This window comes from Corvus kubaryi, unplaced genomic scaffold, assembly GCF_017639235.1.
Source record: "Corvus kubaryi isolate FWS band 111438036 unplaced genomic scaffold, C.kubaryi_AGA036_p1.0 37133, whole genome shotgun sequence".
Classification (NCBI taxonomy): domain Eukaryota; kingdom Metazoa; phylum Chordata; class Aves; order Passeriformes; family Corvidae; genus Corvus; species Corvus kubaryi.
The window spans coordinates 184,596-206,709 of NW_024581034.1; the positions used below are offsets into that span (position 1 = coordinate 184,596).

The following is a 22,114-nucleotide window of genomic DNA, read 5'->3' on the forward strand; positions in this document are numbered from 1 at the left end:
GTCAGAAATCACAGGTGAAATCTGCAGTTGTGGCGAACATACTTAACTGGAATTTGATGGTGTAGAAAGCACACCATGAATGAATGCAGGAATACTTTAGACCTGTTATTTTCCATTGTTCCCAGGCTTCCATAGAAAATCCACGGTTTGAAATGTCTGGATAGAAGCAGTTAAAGTGTTTCTTCAGGATATCATGGGTGTAGGAGTTTGCTCCAGTGCCCTCACCAGCAGTGCACAAGTTCCTACCCTCGTCAGCTCCCAACCTCCACAGAAACAGGACAAAAAGCTCCTCATTTTCAATTCTAAAGTAGATCTTTGCCTTCATTCAGGAATTTTCTTATCTTGATCCTCACGAGGATCTCTGGATGCATCTGACTCACAAAAGCCTTGAGCAACCACACCAAAAAAATGCTGCTGATAAGGATTCAGCTGACCCATGGGGCTTGGCAATGTTCGCTCCCCAAACCCTGCTTCACAGCCAACAAAGAATTTTCCAAGGAAATCTAAAAATAGGTTGCCAGCAAAGAGCATGAGGATTGAGATCTCATGGAACACAGTTAGAGATGTGAAAGTGCACCACGAGAAAAATGTTGTGAGGATATTTTTTTTTGTTTGTTTTATTCCATCCCCTTTAGCTAAAATTTGCTTTGGAAGTTTTCCACTTTGCACCTGATCCGAAAGGTTGGATTTTAAGTGATTCCTGACAAAAATAGCAGGTCTAAAGGGGCAGCAGGGAAAAAAACCAGTCAGGGAGAACAAACACCTTGACAGCACTGGGCATTTGCCTTTGGAGGAACATTTCAAGGTGTTTGTTGAAATATATTATGAAAAATAACCTCATTTCTCTTTAGTATTTGAGCCACACCTTTGTCATGAGATTCCTCAGGATTTTAACTCTCAGGGGAGTTCAGACCTGGCAAGAAAATCACGGAAAATGGGAGAAGGAGAGTGAGAGAGAGAATATTTTACCAAAATCATGGAAAATTTGGGTTGGGAGGGACTTTAAAGATCTCGTTCCAACTCCCTGCCAGTCAGGGAATCTTCCACGAGACCAAAGTAAAGCTGGAGAAGTGAATCCCAGACTGAAGTCTCCACGTTTTCATCCTCTTAATGGATGTACCCTGTGATTTGAGAAAGGTAATTTATGGAAATGAAGCACAATGGGTGCAAAATTGGGGAATTCATCCCTGAAAGTGCAAACGAATGGGGAATCTGCCAGAATTTCTCCAGAAATCTCAAAGCAGGACCTAAATGCTTCCAACCCCAGCCATGCTTCTGTGTCACTGATCACAACACCCAATGATCCATCCGAGCCACTAAAGGAATTTAATAACATCTTTTTAAAGGTACTTCTTTTAGTCTTTTAAAGACTTCTCTGTCTTTTCTAATTGCACAGATGAAGTAGGAGGTAAAGACAGCACCCAAGCAGACACAAGTGATGCTGCCAAGAGTCTGATGGGTTGATTTTTTTTTCCCCCTGCATCCCATAAAAAGTGGTTAATTGACATTTTAATGCATGACATGTCGCATTCCTTCATAACGCTGCCGTAATTGAATCCACGTGAAGCCGGAGTGCTCTGCGTGACCCCGGAGTGTGCCACACACCTGGAAGCAGTGAAGTTCAATTAATATGTCATTGCTACTAATAACAGCTACCACTGAGAACCTCCAGCCAGTGGCTGCTCCAGAGGAAGCAGTAATCCTTGGATTTGGGCAGATAATGTACAGTAAACACCAAGGAGCCATTGTTTACATGCAGCGCTGCTTTGGATCAGCACTTAAAATCTTGCTCTCTCACGAATTTGCTGTTTTGCACTGGATTCCAGCATTTCATTCACCCCTGCACCCCATTTGTCCAGCTCGGTGGGCAAAAATTTGCAGCTCCTAAAATAAAATCAGCTGAGGGCCATTAGTGGACTGAATCAAACAGCGCTGAGACAAAGGTTTATGCAATAAAAGAGGGGCATCAATCACACGCTGGCACAGAGAGAAAAAAAGCTGTGATAAAATGGCCTTAAGGATTTGATTTAATCTGTCAAAACCCAGGAAATTTAGAGTGGAGAGTTGAGAGTCCGTCCTTTACTTGGCTTGTTGTTAAAATCAAGTTATCAAAAGTCCCACATCAAGGAAATAGATGTGCACACACAAGGAGCCTGAGTATTCCCTTCATTAATTCACTGGTCCAGCACAGGGGTTTAAAGTCTCCTTCTTATTATTTCAGCATCAGGTCTGAATTCACTCAGTTGTACATCAGGCTCTGGAGACAATTTGGGTGTCCCAGGTGCTGAACCTGAGAAATTATTAAACCACTTCCCCAGAAGTTCACAGGGAATCAAAATTGATGGAGCTCTGAGCAACGTGAGCTGGTGGAAGGTGGAACTCGATGATCTTTAAGGTCCACTCCAACCCAAAGCATTCTAGGATTGTCCTGAATCCACAATATCCCCGTGCTGGCTGGGATTACAGAGCAGGATATCGAGTTACAAACATTGCATCACTAGGAAAAGCCACGTTACCGCTGAAGACCACGGTGGTGATTCATGAGGAGTTTGGCCTCTTCACAGAACCCCTGTTTGCAGCATCAGACCTGGGAGTTTTTACTGGTGTTGAGGCAAACCTCAGGGGAGTTGTAGTTTCTGGCTGAGTAATCCCCAAAGATCCAACTTCTTATTGAAAAAGGGGTTGAACTCGTGCAGAGCTCCCTCCTCCTCCAGCAGCTCTCACCACCACATCTATTTTATTCCTCCGACCACGCTGGGCTCTCATCTCAGATTTGCCTGAGATTTATCTTGTCAGCTTTATCTCCTCCTAAATTCAGTTCAGCTCTCCAGCTGATTCTCTGGGGCATTCATGATAAATAATATTCCCTGTGTTTTTCATGCTCCTGTTTCCGTCACTTTGCTTTTTGTGTATCTCGCTTTAAATCCCGTTCTACTGACCTGCCTGAAACCCCACATTTATGGGTTGAGAGCCCAGATTTCCCCACTGATGGTGGGTAAAGCACTGGGAATGATTAAAATGAGAATATTTCTCTCATTTTAATTGCACAAATCCAGCTCATTCTAAGATCCTCTCTGGTGTTTTTTTGAGCTCTCCAGTCCACGCTGCATTTTCAGAGGGTCAGAGGCATCGGTGGAATCAATCCCACTGTATTTGCACTGCCCAATATCTGCAATCTATTCAGGGTAAACATTTCTCTGCCAATCCCCACTGCAGGAAGCTTTCCCAAGATATGCTAATGGCACCTCTCCAGTGCTGGAAAAACGCTGCAGCAGAGAAAGCTGGGGGAAAAAAATAAATACAGAGCAAGCTCCGGGTTCAAAAGGGAGCAAAGAGGAGAAAAGCACATTCAGAATTCATCTTTTAGCAGGAGGTGAAGAAATAAAAGCTTTTCTGAAGCCACTCGAGTGACAAAAAGAAGGTTTGGAGACAACAGTTTGGACCAGTTTGTGTTGGTGCAGGGAATCTACTGATTTCTTCCCTCAGAAAATAAATGTATTGGGAGACTTAGAGCCAAGGATCCTATTTGGTGGGGCTGGTTTTGTGGAGAACTCTGTATGAGAACAGATAATTCCAGGAATTTTTTGGAAATTCCTTATAAGTAGTAAGAGAAACCAGTGAAATAATTCCATCTATTTATCTATAGCAACGTGAAATTTTCTCCTGCTTGTTTGCTTGCTTGCTTGTTTATTTGGGGTTTTTTGGGGGTTGGGATGGGAGGTTTTTTGTTTGTTTGGGTTTTGGGGTTTTTTTCTTAGATAGGAAAATGCCCCAAAAATTATTTTGGAGACATAAAACTAGGTTTTGCATTTTATTGCAAACAATCCAAATCACAGCATCATTTCCAAACTCATAAATTGCTCTGGGATTGGGCTCTTCCAAGGAGAATGCACAAAAAAATGAGCAGTAGGAAGTCGCAGGGAGATTTTAAGGGGGTAGTGGGCTGGTTCTTAGAGCCTTTTCCCCACCTCAGACTTCAACGTCTTCCTCATCCTGACATTTCCCGGCTGGAATTTTCATTTCATTTTTGTTGGGTTTTGGGTTTTTAGGTTTTTGGGGGTTTTTTCTTTGTTTAGGTTTGGGATTTTAAAGGCAAAAGCAAAAAAAAAAAGCACAGTTCAAGCTCTAACTCAGGAGCAGAACACCATTTTCCCTCATTTTCCTGCCATACCATGAAGTGATCCCGAACTGATGAACTGAGGGGAAAGTTCAGTTGTCTTTGAGGAAGTTCAAACTTAACTTTAATCTCCATCTTCTCCACAAAAAACGTGGAGGAGCCCACACTGGGGCAGGTTTGCTGGTAGGACTTGTGACCACCCCACTGGAGCCCCAGGCTGGAGCAGTTCCTGCAGGACTGACCCCATGGGAAAAGGGATCCACACTGGAGCAGCCGGTTCCGGGAGGACTGATCCCATGGGAAAAGGGACAAACACTGGGGCAGTTCCTGCAGGACTGACCCCATGGATAAAGGGACCCACACTGGGGCAGTTCCTGCAGGACTGACCCCATGGATAAAGGGATCCACACTGGGGCAGTTCCTGCAGGACTGACCCCATGGGAAAAGGGATCCACACTGGAGCAGTTCCTGCAGGACTGACCCCGTGGATAAAGGGACCCACACTGGAGCAGTTCCTGAAGGAATGACCCCATGGAAAGGGCCCCATGCTGGAGTAGTTCCTGAAGGAGCTCCCCCTGAGCCACTGGAAAAAATTGAGAGTGGGTTGAGCCCAGGAAGAAGAGAGGGGTGGTGGAAAGGTGATTTTAAAGATTTACTTTTTATTTCTCATTACCCTGGTTGGATTGGAAATAGATTAATTTTTTTCCCAAGCTGAGCCTGCTTTCCCCATGGCAACAATTCCTGAGCGTTCTCCCTGTCCTTGTCTCAATCCAGGAGCCTTTCATGATGTTTTCTCCCCCCTGCCCCACTGAGGAGGGGGTGACAGAGTGGCTTTGGGGGGTGTCCAGCACCCAGGCAGGGCCCACCCAGCACAAGAGGCCGTGGCTGAACCCCTTGGGAGAAAGGAGGGCGTTGAGCCTGGATATTCATCGTCCAGCTGATCCTGTGTGTAAAACTTCCTGCTGCTGGCAATGGAGAGGGAGAAGCTTTCAGTGCATTTGCAGGATGGATTCCTCACTGATTCCCTGGTGTTGGTGGATTTTGGGGATCCAAGTTCAGGATCGGTGTGCAAAGGTCAAACAGATCATTTTAGAGGGAAGCATCTTCTGGATGTCTTTCCAACAGTGACAGAGATTGAGCTTGGGTTGTCTTTGTTCAGTTATGATCAAACCTATCCCAAATTCCCATAATAAAACACGGAAACCTTGATGACACAAACTCTGACTACAGGAAAAAGGCAAGAAAAGCTGGAAACAATAATGAAAAAAAAGCAGCAAGTTCTTATTCTGGTACATTCCCACTTTTCCCATGGCCATGCTGGACCTTCCCAATCAGCTTGATAACATCAGCAAGGAGACAGGCATTCCCTTCCCTTCCCTTCCCTTCCCTTCCCTTCCCTTCCCTTCCCTTTCCTTCCCTTCCCTTCCCTTCCCTTCCCTGTGTTTCTCCTGCCTTGTTGAAGCTGCACTGTGGGAATCCCACTCTGGTTTAAGCTCCTGCCTTGGAGCCTTGGCTGATCCAGGTCCATTTGCAGGGCTGAGGTCTTGAGTTCTCAAAAGTGACCTTGACCAGCACTTCTGCTTCCCTTCTCCATCCCCTCTCCCTTGCAATAATCATGGAATATCCTGAGTCAGAAGGGATCCTCATGGATCATCCAGGACTGCCCAGACCCCCCAGCAATCCCAGCCTGGGCATCCCTGGCAGCGCTGTCCAAACGCTCCTGGAGCTCTGGCAGCCTCGGGCCGTGCCCATTCCCTGGGGAGCCTGGGCAGTGCCCAGCAGCCTCTGGGGGAAGAACCTTGTCCTAAATATCCCCCTAAACCTCCCCTGGCCCAGCTCCAGCTGCTCCCTGGGTCCCATCCCTGTCCCAGGGAGCAGAGATTGGATCTGCCCCTGTGCTGCCCCTCAAATCCCAGTCCCATGTGAAAAGCTCATTCTTTATTTAAATTTCTCTGCCTGTCCATGGTAAAAAACCTATTTAGAAATCAAAGGTGCCGTCGTTAATGACAGCACATTCATTTGCTTATGCCTGTGCTCAGAACAGAGTAAAACATCCCATAATTAGGCACAAAATAGCATTATGTATAAATAACATTTTCCATCCATCATTTCTAAATCATGACTAAAGTATTTATAAACTTGACCATCAAGTTTTACCGAAGTTCTTCTGACAGTCATTATATAACATATTGAACGCCAAGCAGCATAAAATACCACCAAAAAAAAAAAGAGAGGGACATGTTTTTGAATCAGAATTCCTCTATTCCTCACAGATCCATTATTCATCTCCACTGGATTAGTCACACTGCTCATATAAGCCAAGGACCACTGAGAAAACAAATCTCTGAACAGAACTTTGAAAAAGTAAATAAAAATTCTCAACATTGACTTTCGTAATGTTCAAAGATTTCAGACAGATCGAGTAAAAATGATCCAGTGTGTGCTTTTCCCACTAGGTTTTTCCAATTTCTCCAGCCAAGAAGCTTCCTCTCCCTGATGGATACACTCCCTCTCCTATTCCCAGCTTCTGCTTTTTAAACTATCTCCTGTAGTTAAAAGAAATACGATTTGCAGCTTATTTGAGCAGCAGCAAATGTTTGGTCACGAAACTTTGGGTGTCATAATTAATACCAATTATCAGAGCTGTATGAAAAAACTTTCGGAAAATTCACCTAATTCCAGCTCCGGTTGTGAGGGGGAAAAAAAATTAAGTTGACCTTAACAAAACAACTTTATTCTCCTTAGAAAACTGAAATCGAAAACCTGACCCGAACATGAGCACTGCGGGTTTTTAACTTGGGCGTATTTTTTGCAAATATCATCCATTTGGATCAGTCCATCAACTCTGACAGCTCCTGCAGCGCTGCACGCCTGTGTTATCCCTGCCCACTCCACACGGCGTGCACCCCATTCTGCAGCATGGGCAGCAACACAAAACCCCAAAATTTACAAGTGGGAAGGGTAAAAAAAAACCAAACCCCACAAGCCTTATTTCATTTTTAAACAGCCGTATTTTTTCTGGGTAGGAGCTTTTGACCAACTCTCCAAACGCTGTCTGAGTGACAAGAAAGAGAGTTGAGATTTCCTTCCCTCCACTCTGATTAGAAATGGGATCCATGCCCCAGCTGGATATTTCCAGTTCATGCCCAGTAGAAATAATTTTCTGTCCTATTGCCAAACGTGTCCCATGTGGCCAGCAAAGGTTGGACAATAGCAGCAATACAGCTTCCAGAAAGGAGCTGAAAACGATCCCCTGCAACCGGAGGCCTCGATTCTGCATAGCTTCATAATTCCAGCACCAAGATTCCACTTCCTTTTTTCCCCTTTCAAGTGTTCAGTGCAAATTCATGGCACTGCCAACGCTTGTGGCTCCCACCTTGTCTGCAAGGACGTGGCCGAGTGGCACCCTGGAAGGCTGATCCCAAAGCCTTACGCTTCACCAGCAATCCTCCCGCACACCAGTGACCCCATTGAATATCAATATAGGATCGCGGTGCCAGGGCAAGTTAAACAAATCCCGAGGAATCTGTTTTATTAGCATTTATAGGATTTGCGTGTGAGAGCGGCTGTGTGTGTACAGCCACACTTGGGAGCCGTAGTTACAGGGGAAAAAAATCCGGGGGATTCCTCCGGGGACGATAAGCGCTGCTGGTCCTCGGGCTCGGAGCAGGGCTGATGGTGCAGGCTGTAAATGTTCAAATATCTGACGATATTTTCTTTCCTGTGGAACTTGGTGGTATTTCTCACAGTTAATACTTCAGCTAAGCACCTCAGACTAAAGTTAAGCCCCGCTCTCTGCTGGGATCTGCAGCCCCGATTTCCCCCCCCCCCCCCCCCCCCCCCCGCCCCCCGGGGAAAAAAAAAAAGCAGGAAAACTCCACCAACACCAAAATCGCGGCGCTGCCAAGTTTTTTGGGGGCAAGAGTGGCACTTTCACGGACACGGGGTGGGGATGGCAACCCCCGTCCTGCCGCCTGCCCCTGTAAAGCTCGGCTGGAGCGGCCCTGGGGATGCCCCTGGATCCCGGGCGGGGGTCCCGGGTGTGCCGGAGGTCCCGGGTGTGCAGCCCCCCGCCTGCAAGATGCGGGATTGCCCAAAAAAAAAAGGCGTTGAACCCCATCCGTTGGAGCTTCGGGCTTGTCCCCAGAGGCACCCAGACACGGGGCACCCACCTGCAAACCCCGGAGCGCTGCAATTAGAGTTTATTTCGGGGTGCAGAGGGGTTATTCTCACCTCTCGGTTTCCTCTCTGTTTTCCGTCTCCAGTTGAAACCCCTGGGAAGGAAAAAAAAAGGGGAAACGTTGGAAATGTTCCTCTGCAACACAGCTCACCTGGGGAAGAAATTCTCCCTCTGTGTCTCCCGCTCGGGGAAGGGTTTTCCCCTCCAAGCAAGGGAGAAATATTGTTAAATAATAGTGGGGTTTGTGCGTGCCCGGTTTAGGATTCAACAACAACGGATCCGTGAAAACACGATCTGAATATTGAAGTAATAAATTGCTTTATTTATTCTCCTTATTTATTTTCCTCCTGACGAGGAGTTTCTTCTGAAAAGGGTCGCAGGGAAGCCCCTGCAGCCACCTCGGAGTCACCGAGCTGCACATCGCGAATCCACCTCGATAGGTTTGGGCCACCCTTGTAGCACCGAGATTCTTCTTTTTCTGTCGGGATTCTGTTGAAAACATTCGCAGACCTGCCCTTTCTCCGGACCACCGCAATTTGTTAGAAACACAACACGCTCCTCTCACGCTTTCCTTTGCACCTCGTCGTTTGTCCCTCTATTTTGTTTACAGGACACGGAAATGTCCCATAAGCATTCCTTCTCGGGGGTAGCGATCGCAGAGCTTCTTGTGTCCGACCCGTTAGGACCTGCCTTGATATACAGCTAATTTTCAGCAATAAATAGATAAATATATATATTGATTTATATATATATAATATTTTTCCCCGATATATATATTTTTTTTTTATTATTATTATTATTTTACCTCTGCTCATGCGTCCAGTTTCGGCGGCGGGCGGAGATTGCATTGAATTTTGAGAATTTCCCCGAAAAGCTGAAGTTTCTTTTCGACGGGTGGTTTTTGGTTTTCTTTTTTTTTTTTTTCCTAGATTAATTTGGGTTTGTTTTGCTCGGAGAAAAGTCCCAGCCCGGAACACTCTTTCGTAACAATAAAAATACAGCAGCGGGTTAAATCTGGCGTCGCCAATGTGCCCAGGAGAGGTGTCCCCATAGAGAGGGGCACGGAGCTGCTCCTATTTTGGGGTAAAAAGGGCAATGCGGGAGGGTGAAACGGGACACATCTCCCGGTCCCGCCGGTGCAAGGCTTTCGCTCAGGTTTCCTTGACCTGGGAGCCAGCTCCAGCCTAAATCCCACCCAGGACGGCGCGGCAGAGCCTGTTCCCACTCCCTGTTTGTCTTCCCTACAAAATCCGCTGTCCCAGGCGCGTCAGCCGAGGGACGGGCGCGGTCCCGGTGTCTGAGCCAGAAGGGGATGGATTTGGGACCAGAGGCCGTGCGGGCATGTCCTGGAACCCTTCAGGGCTCCGCTCGCCCGCTCCTCGCCCCACATCTCAAGCAGGGAAGGCAGGAGGTGCCGCAGTGTCCCCACTCGCCACCCCACGGGCAGCGGTGGCCCGGGCAGGTCCCGGCCGCGGGGAGGTTAAAGAGCGTGGCCTTTCCCTCGGCATGGCCGGGCCGGGCTCTTTCTGCTGTAATGGGATAATTACGGAGGGGCGGGCGAGCTTAAGCAAACACACTCGCCCGCCGGCCAGGCCTCTCCCGGGGATTAATATTAAGGACCGGTGCATTGTGTCCTGCGAACGGGCGCTCCCATCCCCCTCGGCCCCCTTGGATGTGGAGCCGCGTCTCTCCGGGCTCTGCTGGTGCCTCCTTTCTCTCCTTTCCTCGCTGCTTTAATCCCCACGCGTGTCCGGGGCGGATCGCTGCAAGTGGCGCTGGGCAGGGCCGGCTGCCCGTGGGGCCGGGGCTGTGTCCCCGTGCGAGTGGGACAGGGACACACACGCGGGTTTCTGTCCCCAAAAGCAGCGCGGGGCTGCCCAAGATCTCCCGTCGGGTCGGGGCAGCGTTAAACCTGGCCGGGCACGGCTCAGTCCTGCCCGGGCTGGGCTTAATTCCCTCACTCGGGACACGATAAGGGACCCAGGCATCGCTTTTGTGACAACGACAGCAAAGGTGGCCCCGAGCCTTGCGGTCACGGCCCCATGAGCTCTCCGAGGGAGGTGGCCCCGGGGGTCCCGGCATAGCCTGGGCGCTCGGGGATTTGCTTCATCTTCCCCCCGAGCGCTGCTTCGGCAGCTCCGGGGTTAAGCCCCGGTCAGCGGGGGCTGATGAGCAGCGGCTGCCGGCGGGGAGGGCGGCGGGGCGGCCCCGGGCAGCTCCCGCGGAGCTCGGCCCCCTCCTCTGCATGTACGAGAGGCCGTCTGTGAATATATTTGCGTGCGTGCATACACGTGTAATACGCAAAATACATATTTTATATACAGTATAAATACGCGCTGTGTGTATACCTGCGCGAGTACCCAGGTACGCTTTACCCAGCGCCACAACAACGGAGGAAAGTCTCGGCTGGCTTCCCGGCGGTGCCGCGGGGCTGGGCAAGGGGGCCCCACGCGTGTCCCGGCCCCACACCCCCCCCGTGGCTCCTCCCGCGGGCAGCTGCGCCCCAGCACGGGGGACAAGGGCCCCCTCGGGGTCACGGCCGGTGCACCGAGAAGGGCAACGAGGGGCAAGGGGCTCCGCCGGCCGCTTGGGGAGGCCGGGGGGAGCGGGCTCGGGCTGCCCCAGCCAGCGGCCCCCGCCCCCGGCTCCCCCCGGGCCGGCCTCCCGTCCCCTCGCAAGTGCTAATTGCGGCTCTGCGCTGGCTCTTCTGGATTTGGGTCCCTCGGAGGGCGCTGCGCGGGAGGACACGTCACGGATACATTATCCCCTCCCCTCTTGAGGCTCTCCTGGCTTTCTGCAGCCTTTGCTAAAGAATTAACCGAGAGGTCCACTTCAGAGCTCCTTCTGGCCCTGGGAAAACAAAAAAAAAAAAAATAAATAAAAAAGGCGAGGAAAGAAAAGAACAAAAAAAAAAAAAAAAAAAGAGGAGATATCGGTGCTTTCAGACGAGGAGCGTGGCGGCTGTGATTTCCGAGAGGAGGGGAATTTTACCTTCGATCCTTGCCGAATGGTGAGGATCGCTGCTCGTTGCGGGAGGTGAATGTAGCAAACCCTCCCCTTGCCTTTGAAAGGCATGTCTCTGCCAAAGAGTCACCGCTTCGCTCTTGAAATACGTGACAAATAAAAAAGAAACAAAAAAAAAGAGAGAGAGAAAAGAGAGAGAAACGATTCCTATCTTGCAAACTCTTTTTCTTTAAAAGGAGGAAAAATCAAAAAACAAACCAATAAATAAAAGCAACAAAATCAACCCCGCGCCTTTGCCAGCGCTCGGACTTGTTTGGAAAGAGACAACGCTGAAGTGGCACTGGTCCCGAGGAAAACGGATCCTTTAATTTGACTCCGCATGAGAAGCACATTTGGAGCCGGGCGCAGCGGCCGCAGCGGCAGGAGCAGCCCCGCAGCCCCCGCAGCCCCCGCAGCCCCCGCAGCCAGCGGGGCTCGGCGGCCCCCGCGCCCCGGCGCTGCTGGAGCCCCTCGGGCACGGGAGGAGCAGCGCCCTTCAGCCGCAGGAGCAGCGCGCCCGGAGGGCAGCGGAGCACGGAGAGGAGCGCCGGTGATCCCGGAGCACTCCAGCCATCAGCTGCCGCCGCACCGGCTTTGACTTTGGTTCAGCGGGGAGCTCGTCGTGTCCTCGGCATCTCGGGCTCCGGGACCAGATCATTTTGCACTTCCTTCAACGAGCAGCGCGGTCGTTCGGTTTCTTTTTTTTTTTTTTTTCCCTTCAGAGACAAAATGTCCAAAAATGGTTCAGCCTGCTTAGCCCAATGATTTCTTGCACGGACGCTCTATTTTCTTTTTCTTTCTTTCTTTCTTTCTTTCTTTCTTTCTTTCTTTTTTTTTTTTAATTATTATTTTTGGACGGGAAAGGATTGAGTAGAAGAAATCGTTCGGTGAAGGGAACCCAGCGGTTTGCTCCCCGTTTTGAGGAGAAGATCAAGATCCCATTCCCAGCTGCACGCAGAGGACGAAGGTTGCCGTGGGTCTTTCAGTCTGGGTTTCGAAGCCCTCGCCACTGCAGGATCAGAGCAGAACTGCCTTCTCCGAGCCGCTTTCCTGTCCTGGTTGTGGCTCAGAGATCGCCTCCCCCCTCCTCGCACCCTTTCTGTTGGTGTTGGTTTTGGTTGGTTGGCTTGGCTTTTTTTTTTACCCTCCCCTTTTTGTCTTCTTTTTTTCCCTCCGTTTATTATTATTACTAATTATTTGATTTGATTTGGGTAAATTCCCTTCCTTAAACGAAAATACTAACTCTGCAGTCGAAATCCATGCCCCGTGCCATTCGGAAGAATCGGGTCTAATATGCCAGTGACATCCCCGCCTTGCAGCAGTCGCGATGAAGGAAAAATCCAAGAACGCGGCAAAGACTAGACGGGAAAAAGAAAATGGAGAATTCTACGAACTGGCTAAACTGCTGCCCCTGCCCTCGGCCATCACCTCGCAGCTGGACAAGGCGTCCATCATCCGCCTCACCACCAGCTACCTGAAAATGCGAGCCGTCTTCCCCGAAGGTAAAACCACACCCGGAGCTCCGGGAGCCCGCACGGGAGGGACGGGGAGGCACCGCGGGCCGAGAGAGAGCGGGGACGGGGTGCTGGGGTGGGTACGACCCCAACGGCGTCCTGGCAGGAGGGAGGGGATGCCTGCAGGAGTCCCAGAACCGGTGGAGAGCGATCGGGGATTGAGGTAAAACCCGCCGGGCTGGAAATGAACCCGTGTGCCCTGGAAGAGGAGGCAGCGCAGCGCTGCCCCAAAGCCGGCGGCGGTGGGAGGCAGAGCCGGCCGGTTCATCCCCCCTTTCTCCCCCTCCTCCTCGGCTGCCGGTTCAGCTCCGTTGGCTCAGGGGGACCGTCCCGATGAGAGCGGGCTCGGTTCGTGTCTGCAGCCCCGGAGGAGCCCGCCCGGCCCCCGGGGTGGCCCCTCGGCGCGGCGCTTCCCGTCCAGGCACGGCCTCGGGGAAAAAAACTGTGTGGTTGTTATTATTATTTTGTTTTGGTTGGAGTTTTCTGAAGCTAGGGAAGTAGGCTGGGAATGAAGGCGCGGCAGCTTCGCAGCGAGGCCCTGCTCCTTCTCGTGGGGCCGGGGAGAGCGGGGAAGGAGGGTCCGAGCCCAGCCCGGCCTCGGCGGGGCCGGGACCCCGCTGCACCTCGGCCGGGGCTGTGGCTCCCGCGGCTCTTCTCGGGGGCACCCAGCAGCGAGGCCCGGCACCAATCTCTCCTTCCCTCGGGGTTTGCGGAAAATCAGCCCCCCGGAGCCTCTCACCTTCTCCCCGAGCGCCCTTGGGGCCGCCCGGGGCGAGGGGAGGCTGCGGGCCGGCAGCCGTGGGGAGCCGCCGGCCGCCCGTGCTGTCCGTGCGGCCGCTGAGCTGATGGGAGCCGTGGAATGAAGCGCTGGTCAGTGCCTGCGGGTGGCTAAATAAAGCCCAGCTCCCCCGCTTTGTCATTTGTTTGTGCCTCTCCGGACTGGGAGCAGGGTGAAGGAATTAGCAAATTCCGCAGGGGAAGGTCTGCTCTCCGTCGCGGTTTCTAAGGAGCTTTATTAAAAAGCTAAAAAGAAAAACACAACCAAAAAATAAAATAGGGGGAGGGGGGTGCGGAATAAAACCCCCCTCCCAACCCGAGCAAAGCTTACCGTTGTGGCCATTTAATTGAGAAATTTCGGGAGCACGGAGCAGCCGTGCTATGGAAAGCCAGGGCTCCTTTAGCGTGAGCTCCCGAGGCACGGAGCAAGGGAAGCGAGGCTCTGCTCCGCCGCATTTTCCAGCCATTATTCCCCACCGGGAAATTTTCCCGAGGAGAAATAGAGCGTCGTAATTTCGAGGGGGGGTCACTCGCCGGCCGTGCCTGGGGAACGTGTCCCCGAACGCCTTTGATTTAGGAGGGAGGAAAAGCGGCACGTTTCGAGATGCTGCTGGATGCGTCCTGGCTTTTCCAGCCCTGCTGCTCCTCAAGAGCAACGAGACGACCCCGAGAGCAGGTTTATACCCACAGCTCGGGTGTGTTTTATGTGTCTGTCTTCCCTAAACAGGCCGGGCGTGCGCTTCCGCACACTCTGCTTATTAAGGGCAACGTTTAAATGCATACAGCGAATTCCTGATCTTTCATCGTCTTAAGTACGGGTGGAAATACATTTAAAACCAAAGCTTCGCATCCAGGGATGACAGGCCGGGGGAATTACCGCCTCCGGTCCCCGAGCCCTGCGTTTAGTGCCTGGGAGGGTGGAGGGGAAAGGGGGGAGCCGGAGAGAGGCGGCTGCGGGCAGCGCCGGCTGCAGAAGGACTTTTTGGGGGGGTAAGGGGGGGTTTTCTTCCACACAGTCCCGCATTACCCAAACTTCCCTCTCCCTCGGGATTTGCCCGTGGAAGGAGAGGAGGGGGTCCCCATCCCTCCGTCGGTCTGTCAGCCCTCCCTCCTTCCTCCTCATACTCGGCTACTGGTTTCCAGTTGGCTTTACTGGGAGGGCAAACGGGGAGCGCAACAGCCCGGAAAGGCTTCCCAGCTTAAATCCTGGGGCAGCCAGACCTGGGGAAAGAGCCCCGTGGAGAGGGTTGGACTCGATGGGTGCGGGGCACCCCCATCCGAGATTCTGGGGCATGAAATAAAGGTGGGTACGTACCAGGCCCCCTCTCCAGCCCCGGCCTCTGCTCCCAGGGCAGCTGCGATGCGCTCCCACGGGAGTTGTCCTCGGAGCGGGGGTCCAGCACCCCGGGCTGCCCCAGCCGTCACCCTAAAAGGCTTAAAGGGGTGGCAGGGTGGGGGGGACAGGTCTGAGGCGGCACCAGACGCGTGCTAGGCCCGGAGTAGCTGCGGCCAGCGCGACCAGAAACGTTCTTCAACTGCAGACCTGGCTTCCAGCTCTGTCTAGACTGGAGGGAGAGAGAGAGAGGCAGACAGAGGGCTGTGTTTTCAAAACCCTCGGTGGATGGCTTCCCCCCTTATTTCCACAGCGAGCTGACACAGAGTTTAGGAAAAGTTTGAGACCCTCAGCGAGCTGACTGACCCCAGCACTCCGACAGGGCTTGTCGGGGGCTCGGGACAGGTCTCCTGCTCAGCCCGGCCAGGCTTTTCCCGAAGATGGACTGAACCCGCACTAGCGCCTGATCAGACTCCAAGCAGCGACAGCGAAAGGGGATTTCTACCCCAGCTCCTTTCGGGCTCGCAGTGCAAGCCCTGGAAGGGACAAGTTTGTGCTCCGATAGCCCAGGCTGTGCCCTGCGGTATCGCTGCGACCTTGAGATTCAGGAGTTAAAGTCAGGACACAGCAGCCTCCAGCCTCCCCCGCGCTCCCGCTCTCTAACACCGTCTTCTCTCGCGTTTTGATATTTTTTTGTTGTTGTCGCCACGGCTTTGTTACTGTAGAACAAAAATACACCACCGGTCGTGTTCTGTCTCGGCTGTCAGTATTTTTTATTTTTATTATTTTTTTTTCTGAAGAGGAACTAATGAAAGAAAGAGAGGCGAGAATGAATCGCGTTTAAAAACTGCGATTCTCTGCCCCCCGGTGATGGGAGACTGGTTAAATCCTCGCCCTCTCCCTCCCCCATCCCCGACGCAGTATCCAAAACTGATTATAAAATTGGACATTTATGGTTGTTTAAACCGGATGGGAGCGAGCTAATTATTATGTGACCCAAAATATGATGTGCGCAATACGAAATAACCTGAATAAAGTGACCGAGCGGCAGATCTCAGACCTTCCTTATTCCGAGAGGCAGACAATAGAAATTACCAGGAATATTCACAGTCTTCGGTCCCCATTTAAACCTGGCCACGAATTGTATATTTTAAGAAAATCAAGGCGAATCGCAGCTATTTCATCGGGTTGTCACGCGCGCTCGGAAAAGGTTCATTAATGAATTAAATAAATAAATAAAGCGCGAGGCGTGAGTAATCCCTTTTGGAAAGGCAGCCCCTATTGTACTAACCGCTAATAGCGACATTAAAGGTCTTACTAAAACAAAAGTGCCTTTTTTTTAGGGTTTTCCTGGGGCCGTTCCCAGGCGGCGGGAGCCGGTGGCCCCGCGGTGCGGGGACGGGCGGCGGGGTCGGGGCGGGGTCGGTGCGGGGACGGGCGGCGGGGTCGCTCAGGTCTGTCCCGGCCGGAGGGGACGGAAGGACGGCAGGGGGAGAGAGGAAGGGCGGGGGTCACTGTCGTGAGAGCTCTGGGTCTGCCCGTGACCTCCCTGCCTGTAGGACGCCCGCTTTGGGGCCTCTTAACGCGATCTGGTGGGTTTGGCTCGGCGAGGAGAGCTGGGTTTGTGCGGGTGTCCTGGGGGCAGACTGCTTAGAGTATTTTTTTCCCCACTTTTTTTTTTTAGGTTTTTTTCCTAGGAGTTTGACTTTTTTCCTCTCTCTCTCGTTTTTTTTTTTTTGTTTGTTTGGTTGGTTGGTTTTTTGTTTTGTTTTGGTTTTCTTTTTTTTTTTTTTTTCTTTTTATAAAATAGAAATCTTGATTTTTACACCCAGCCCTCGGCCGCCTTCCCGGCCGGTGGCGCTGAGCCCGCAGAGAGGAGCGGGCGGCTCGGCACATCGCTACCCAGCCCTGCTCCTTCCCAAAGCGCCCCTGACCTGGGAGCTTCCCCCCTCTCAGAGGTTCCCCTGACCGGGCTCGGGGGTTCCCCGCGGGCTCCAGACCCATCGCGGCCCCCGGGATCCAGCGGTGCCGTGGGGCTGAGACCCCTGGCCCCCCGCTGCAGACGGGGCTTAGGGCGAGGTGTCAGCGCTGCCCTCGCCCCGCTGCCTCCCCCTCCTCACGGGGTGACAGCAGAGCCTCGGACCTCGCCTCAACGAGGGGCACAAATCTCGATGCAGCTCAGGGGCCGCCCACCGGGAATTTCCCCGGGGCTCTCCCGGCCGAGGGAGGCACAACCGCGCTGGGGAAAACCCAAAAAACTAGGATAGGTGGTGAAGCCCCGGGACTTGTCGTTGTCCCGAGGTTCCTTCTGAAGGGTCGGGGACCTTGCGCTCCGGGGGAGCCGGGGAACAGCCCAGCAGACACAAAGGAAATACTCCAAGTTACAGGGCAACCCGATACTTAACATAATACATCGCTAAGTGATTCTTTTAAGCAGAATCCCAAGCTGGAAAGCTACCGGGCTTTCCAATGTGTGTGTGGACGAACTTTCGTATGCCGAGAGCAAAGGTGGGAGTTGTTCCCAAATATTTCTAGATCTTATTACAGTTTCACTCACCCCGCTGCCTCTCTGGAAACTGGGAAACGGTACAAAGTCAGTGCTGAGGTACTTTGAGGAACAGCCAGAGATGTTAAAAGACGGAGAGGGATTTTGTCCGTGTTTGCCACAGGGAGGGGGACGCGTTTGTGCGAAAACCCCCCGGTTTTTCGACGGCAAAAGCAGCCAGAACTTTGGGGTGCTGGTGTAAAACCCCCTGTGACTCCGGGCCGCCGTTGTCGGAGCCGGAGCTGCCGCCCGGTGCCCGCAGGGGTTCGGCGGGCACAGCTGCCCTTGGGGCCGGTGGCTTCCCTGCCGGGCATCCCTCTCCTGCCCTGCCCGCACGGCCCTGGGCCCGGGGGGGACTGACACCGGCACAAACACCAGGAAAAGCCGGGCAGACGAGGAGAGAGGCTCATCCCGCCCATGTTTGCCGGCGGCGGGTGCCAAAAAAGAGAAGGTTGAACCTGGGACTGGCGGGTCACCCTCCCGCAGGCGGCCCTGGGCCGTGCCAGCTCCGCTCGAGCCCAGCCCCGGCTTTCCGGGCTTTCCGCTGCCCAGTCCCCCCCGGTCGCTGGATCTGGATGATCCCTGACCCTCCAGCACGGCAAAGGAGCCGCGCTCGGGGCCAGGCCACCCCCACGGGTGCTCCCGGCTTTTGCCGGGGGGATGCTCCAGCTGTCCGCCCGCAGGGAATTCTCTCTCCCGGGCCAGGTAATTCCTGCTACGAGGGAGCATTTGGAAATGTTTCCTTCCAAACGACCCGTCCGGTGGCAAAGCCGTGTGGGACACCCGGCAGCTCTCCCAGACAGGGATCCCTTCCCATCCCAGCAAAATCCCATCCCGAAGGAGCGGTGCAGGAAAGGCTCGCTGTGTATCGGCAGGGATTTTGGCCTCGCTCCAGGCCAGTGAGCGAATTTGTGCGGTATTCCCTGGCCGGGCAGGAGCAGCCCGGCGGAGCCTATGGCATCCATATGTTTACAGGACACGTTTGCAAATCTCTCCGAAGAGAAGTTAATGGGCCTTGGTCCTTTATTCCACTGTAAGGTTTTATTCGTTTCGTTTTCACCTTTAAAGCGATCTGCTGGCGGATTAAATTATAAAATCACCGGCTTTAAAATAAGCTCAGACGAATGCCAGGCTGATCCACCGAACGTGTTTACGTCTGATGCGCGTTCGCGATTGCGACTCCAATTTAAAATTCCAAAGGGAGCAAATCTGAGCAAGTGGCTTTTTTTTTTTTTTTTTTTTTAGCCAGATCTAGGAAAGAACCTAGAAAGTGCAGATTTTGGGATGATGTGAAAGGACAGGACGGAGCGAATTGTGTCGCACGGGTGGGGCAGAGACGCGGCTCGTTCTTGGAGAGCTTCGTGAGAGCTCAAGAAATAAATCTGCTTCGTCTTTCGGAATGTAAGGGCTCAGGACAGCTTTTACACCGCTGTGTGTGACTCCTTTTGCAGGGCTGCAGTCTCATATTTCGAGATCTGTAATTAGGAATTCGAAATAAGGGCAAACCTCGCGGCACAGGGACAGGCTCCGGAGCTTGCATTTGTTGCCGCCTCGGGAAAGAAACTGCAGGAGGACTCCGCGATTCCCAAACTTTTCTCCCCAGACGAAAAAGCGTTTCAGCAGAAAGGATATTTTTGACGTGTCTCTGGAAGTTTAGGAGCCTTTTCCAAGCGGAGAATTGGGAAACGGCAGAGAAAAGCGCGAGTTTTCGTTTGGCTCTTCCGAGCAAATTTCCCGGTGCTTCTTTCAGAGTAGGGAAGGTGTCCTTCCCCTTCCCACGGGAAAGCGCAGCCACCCGCTGTGAATTCCCGGAGTCTGGAGAGACCCTGAGAGATGGACACGGGGTGGGGATCAAAACTCCGCTTTTTGGGTGCTGCTACTGCCTTGGGACGGCGGAAAGGAGGCGTCAGGGCCGGCCAAGGTCCCCGGTGTCCCCTGCCTGGCGTGGGAAGCTCCTTAGTGCTTTCCCAGAGGGAGTAGGACACGGAGCCAGGCTCCGCTGGCAACGGGAAGGGAATCTAAATTCTGGGAAAAGCACCGCGGGCAGGCGCGTCCGCCCCGCCGCCTCCCGTCCCTCCGGTGGGAGATCCTGCCCATCCCAAGGGATGCCCAAAGAGGGGAGAGAAATCCCCCAGCATTTCCAGACCAGATTTAAGTGGCCAAAGCACAAACGGATCCGTGAGGGTTTCAGGAGGGGCGGAATCACAGAGCTGGAGCTCAGGGCAGGAATTTCTGCCAACTTTTCCCTCCCGTTCCGGAGCCGAGCGGGGCTCCCGCCGCAGCCGGGAGTGGGGAGGTTTCTTTGGAAGCACCTGGGCGGAGAGAGGGCACCGGGGGAGAACACGGGGCTCTGTTTCATAGCGGTGCATCCGTGAGCCGGGGCGATTGTGGAATTCCAGGCTGGCAGCACCGAATCCCCGCCTTCCATCCAGGGCCACCGGCCCTTCCGCAGCGCCCTCCGGGCTCCGCGGCCTCCCCGAAGCCGAGGGTTGGCCTTTCTCTCCAAAAACGAGGCACTAAACGGATGCGGTCGCGTCCTTCCCTTCCCCTCCATCCCTCGCGGGCAGTGGCCCCTCTGCCACCAGGTGCCCACGGGAGTGTCCAGCTCTTGGGCTGGCACGGTGGCGGTCTGGGCTCCGCCGGGGAGCTGCTGAAAGGCTTCTTTTCACCGAGGAAGAGAAAAACAAACAAACAAACCAATGAACACACAAACCCCAGCCCACCCGCCCCTCCTCGCCCCAAGCCAGCTCCATCACAAAGCTTCCACTGTCACCAGGGCGGTGTCGGGCTGTGGGGTCGGGCTCTGGGGTCAGAGCTCGATGGGGAGGGGGGGCCGAAGCTGTGTCGGTCCCGTCCGTGCGCAGGTGAAGGGGCAGTCGGGGCAGCTCATCCCCGATCGAGCTTCGGCTCTCTTTAACCTCCTCATCCCCCTCTCTGGGCAGCGCGGCGGTGGCCGCTCACAGGGACGGCGGAACGGGGACGGTGCCGCTGCAAGGACGGGACGGGCCCGGCGGGCGGCGGGAGCGGCTGCCGCGTCCCTGGGGGCTCTCCGGGGAGGGGGAAAGCGAATCCGCGGGGATGCTCTGCTCCAGAAAAAAAGAACTATTCCCTCCCAAAGCCTGCGTGTCGAAGGGACTCAGCCTTTCCCACTTCCAGGCCCGCGCCCCGAGGGAGAAGGGGGAGCACGGGCAGCGCAGGTCCCGCTCGGGAGGACAGGACTGACCCGGCTCCGCTTCCGGCTCTACCAAATCCTTGTTTCTTTTGCAGGTCTGGGCGACGCCTGGGGCCAGCCGAGCAGGATCGGGCCCCTGGATAACGTGGCCATGGAGCTCGGATCCCACTTGCTTCAGGTAGCGGACCCCTTCCTCCTCCCGTACGCGCTGGGCATCGGAAACCCGGGGCTGAGGTGTTGCCTCTCCTCCTCCTTTTCCTCCTCTTCTTCCTCCTCCTCCTCCTTCACTTGCTCTTCACCCCCGCACCACGACAGGAGCCTGGCTGAACCCTTCACCTCATTCCCGAGCCTTGCCGGGCTGCGAGAGCAGAAAGAGAGACAGCAACCACTTGTATTCCCATTATTTTGCTTTTTCCGCCTCTGATACTGGCGGAAGCAAGAGGCGCTCATCCCCTCTGTGCAGGCAGTGTCCCCCAGCCCTAAATGCTTTCATCAGCCGCCCCAGGAGTGCCGGGGATGTCCCCAGGAAGCCCCCGGGGCAGGGGAAAGCCGGGAGGGAGCGAGGGGAGAGAACACCTGGGCTGGGTCTCCCGTGGACTTCAGCCCCTGAAAATGCCGTTGTTCCCAGTCCCGGTGATCTGCTCTGGAACTCCTCTGAATTCAGAGTTCAGGAAGGCGTAGCCGGGCCGAGCGTGCCAGCAGGAGGGGGAAAAAAATTAAATTGCGTTTGACTCTTTTTTTTTAATTTTTTTTTTTTTTTTTAAATACGTGAACTTAACGCAGCGCGGGTTTTCTCCCCCGATTTTCAAGAGCCAGTAAACCACAATCATTTAACGGGCGGGTTTATTGCGGGAGGTGAATTCCTGGTCACAGAGCTGGGGCTGTTTTCACCGTCTCGCTCGGCTGGGGACAAAAACCTCCACAGAAAATCTCTGCTCGGGCTCCGCGGCCGCGGTGTCGCCGGCTCCGACCTTTGGAAGGACGAGCGCAGTGATTTATTTGCTCCCGCAGAGCATCAGCCGCTCTCCTGCGGGGAAAAGAGAGATTTTTGGGAGGCTGCTTTGGAGCAGGAGGCACTGACCGCACCCAGAGCTCAAAATTGTCTCCTGGGGAGGCATTTCCAGCCTTGGAAATTTTAATTCAAGTAGCTGATGTCCTCTGAGCTGTTCCAGAGCCACAAGTCCACCTGAAAATGGTGATTTAGTTCCGTATAATACTCTATGTGCATAATATAATGCATATATTGAAATACAGACCGAGTTGTATAAATCACTGCTGTTCCTCCTCCTCCTTCCCGGCTTTGTCTGGCATTAAGTGAATTTACACAAAATTAAGTGCTGACCACCTGTAATTCTCATTTTACAGTTCAGTTAATTCTGAATGACAAATGCTGAAGGTTTTAATAAACTCTCATTTACTGAAAACATTTTTAAAATTTTCTTTTAGGGTACTTAGACTTTACATTTGGATTTT

The 22,114-nt window shown here is 53.3% G+C and overlaps 1 protein-coding gene and 1 long non-coding RNA gene across 2 annotated transcripts in view; one reads left to right on the forward strand and one right to left on the reverse strand.

Moving 5' to 3' along the window:
- Positions 1–10,591: 10,591 nt before the first annotated feature.
- LOC121661307 lies at positions 10,592–11,857 on the reverse strand. Its single transcript, XR_006014905.1, has 2 exons — positions 11,289–11,857; positions 10,592–11,147 (listed from the first exon to the last, which is right to left on the reverse strand). It is a non-coding gene; the product is annotated as an uncharacterized LOC121661307 (long non-coding RNA).
- Positions 11,852–22,114, forward strand: part of SIM2 (SIM bHLH transcription factor 2) — a 54,482-nt gene continuing 44,219 nt past the window's right edge. Inside the window, exons 1-2 of the mRNA XM_042021302.1 lie at positions 11,852–12,802; positions 20,737–20,819. Of these exons, the coding sequence (XP_041877236.1) occupies positions 12,628–12,802; positions 20,737–20,819 (258 nt within the window). The 5' untranslated portion in view covers positions 11,852–12,627. The remainder of the gene's footprint in view (positions 12,803–20,736; positions 20,820–22,114) is intronic.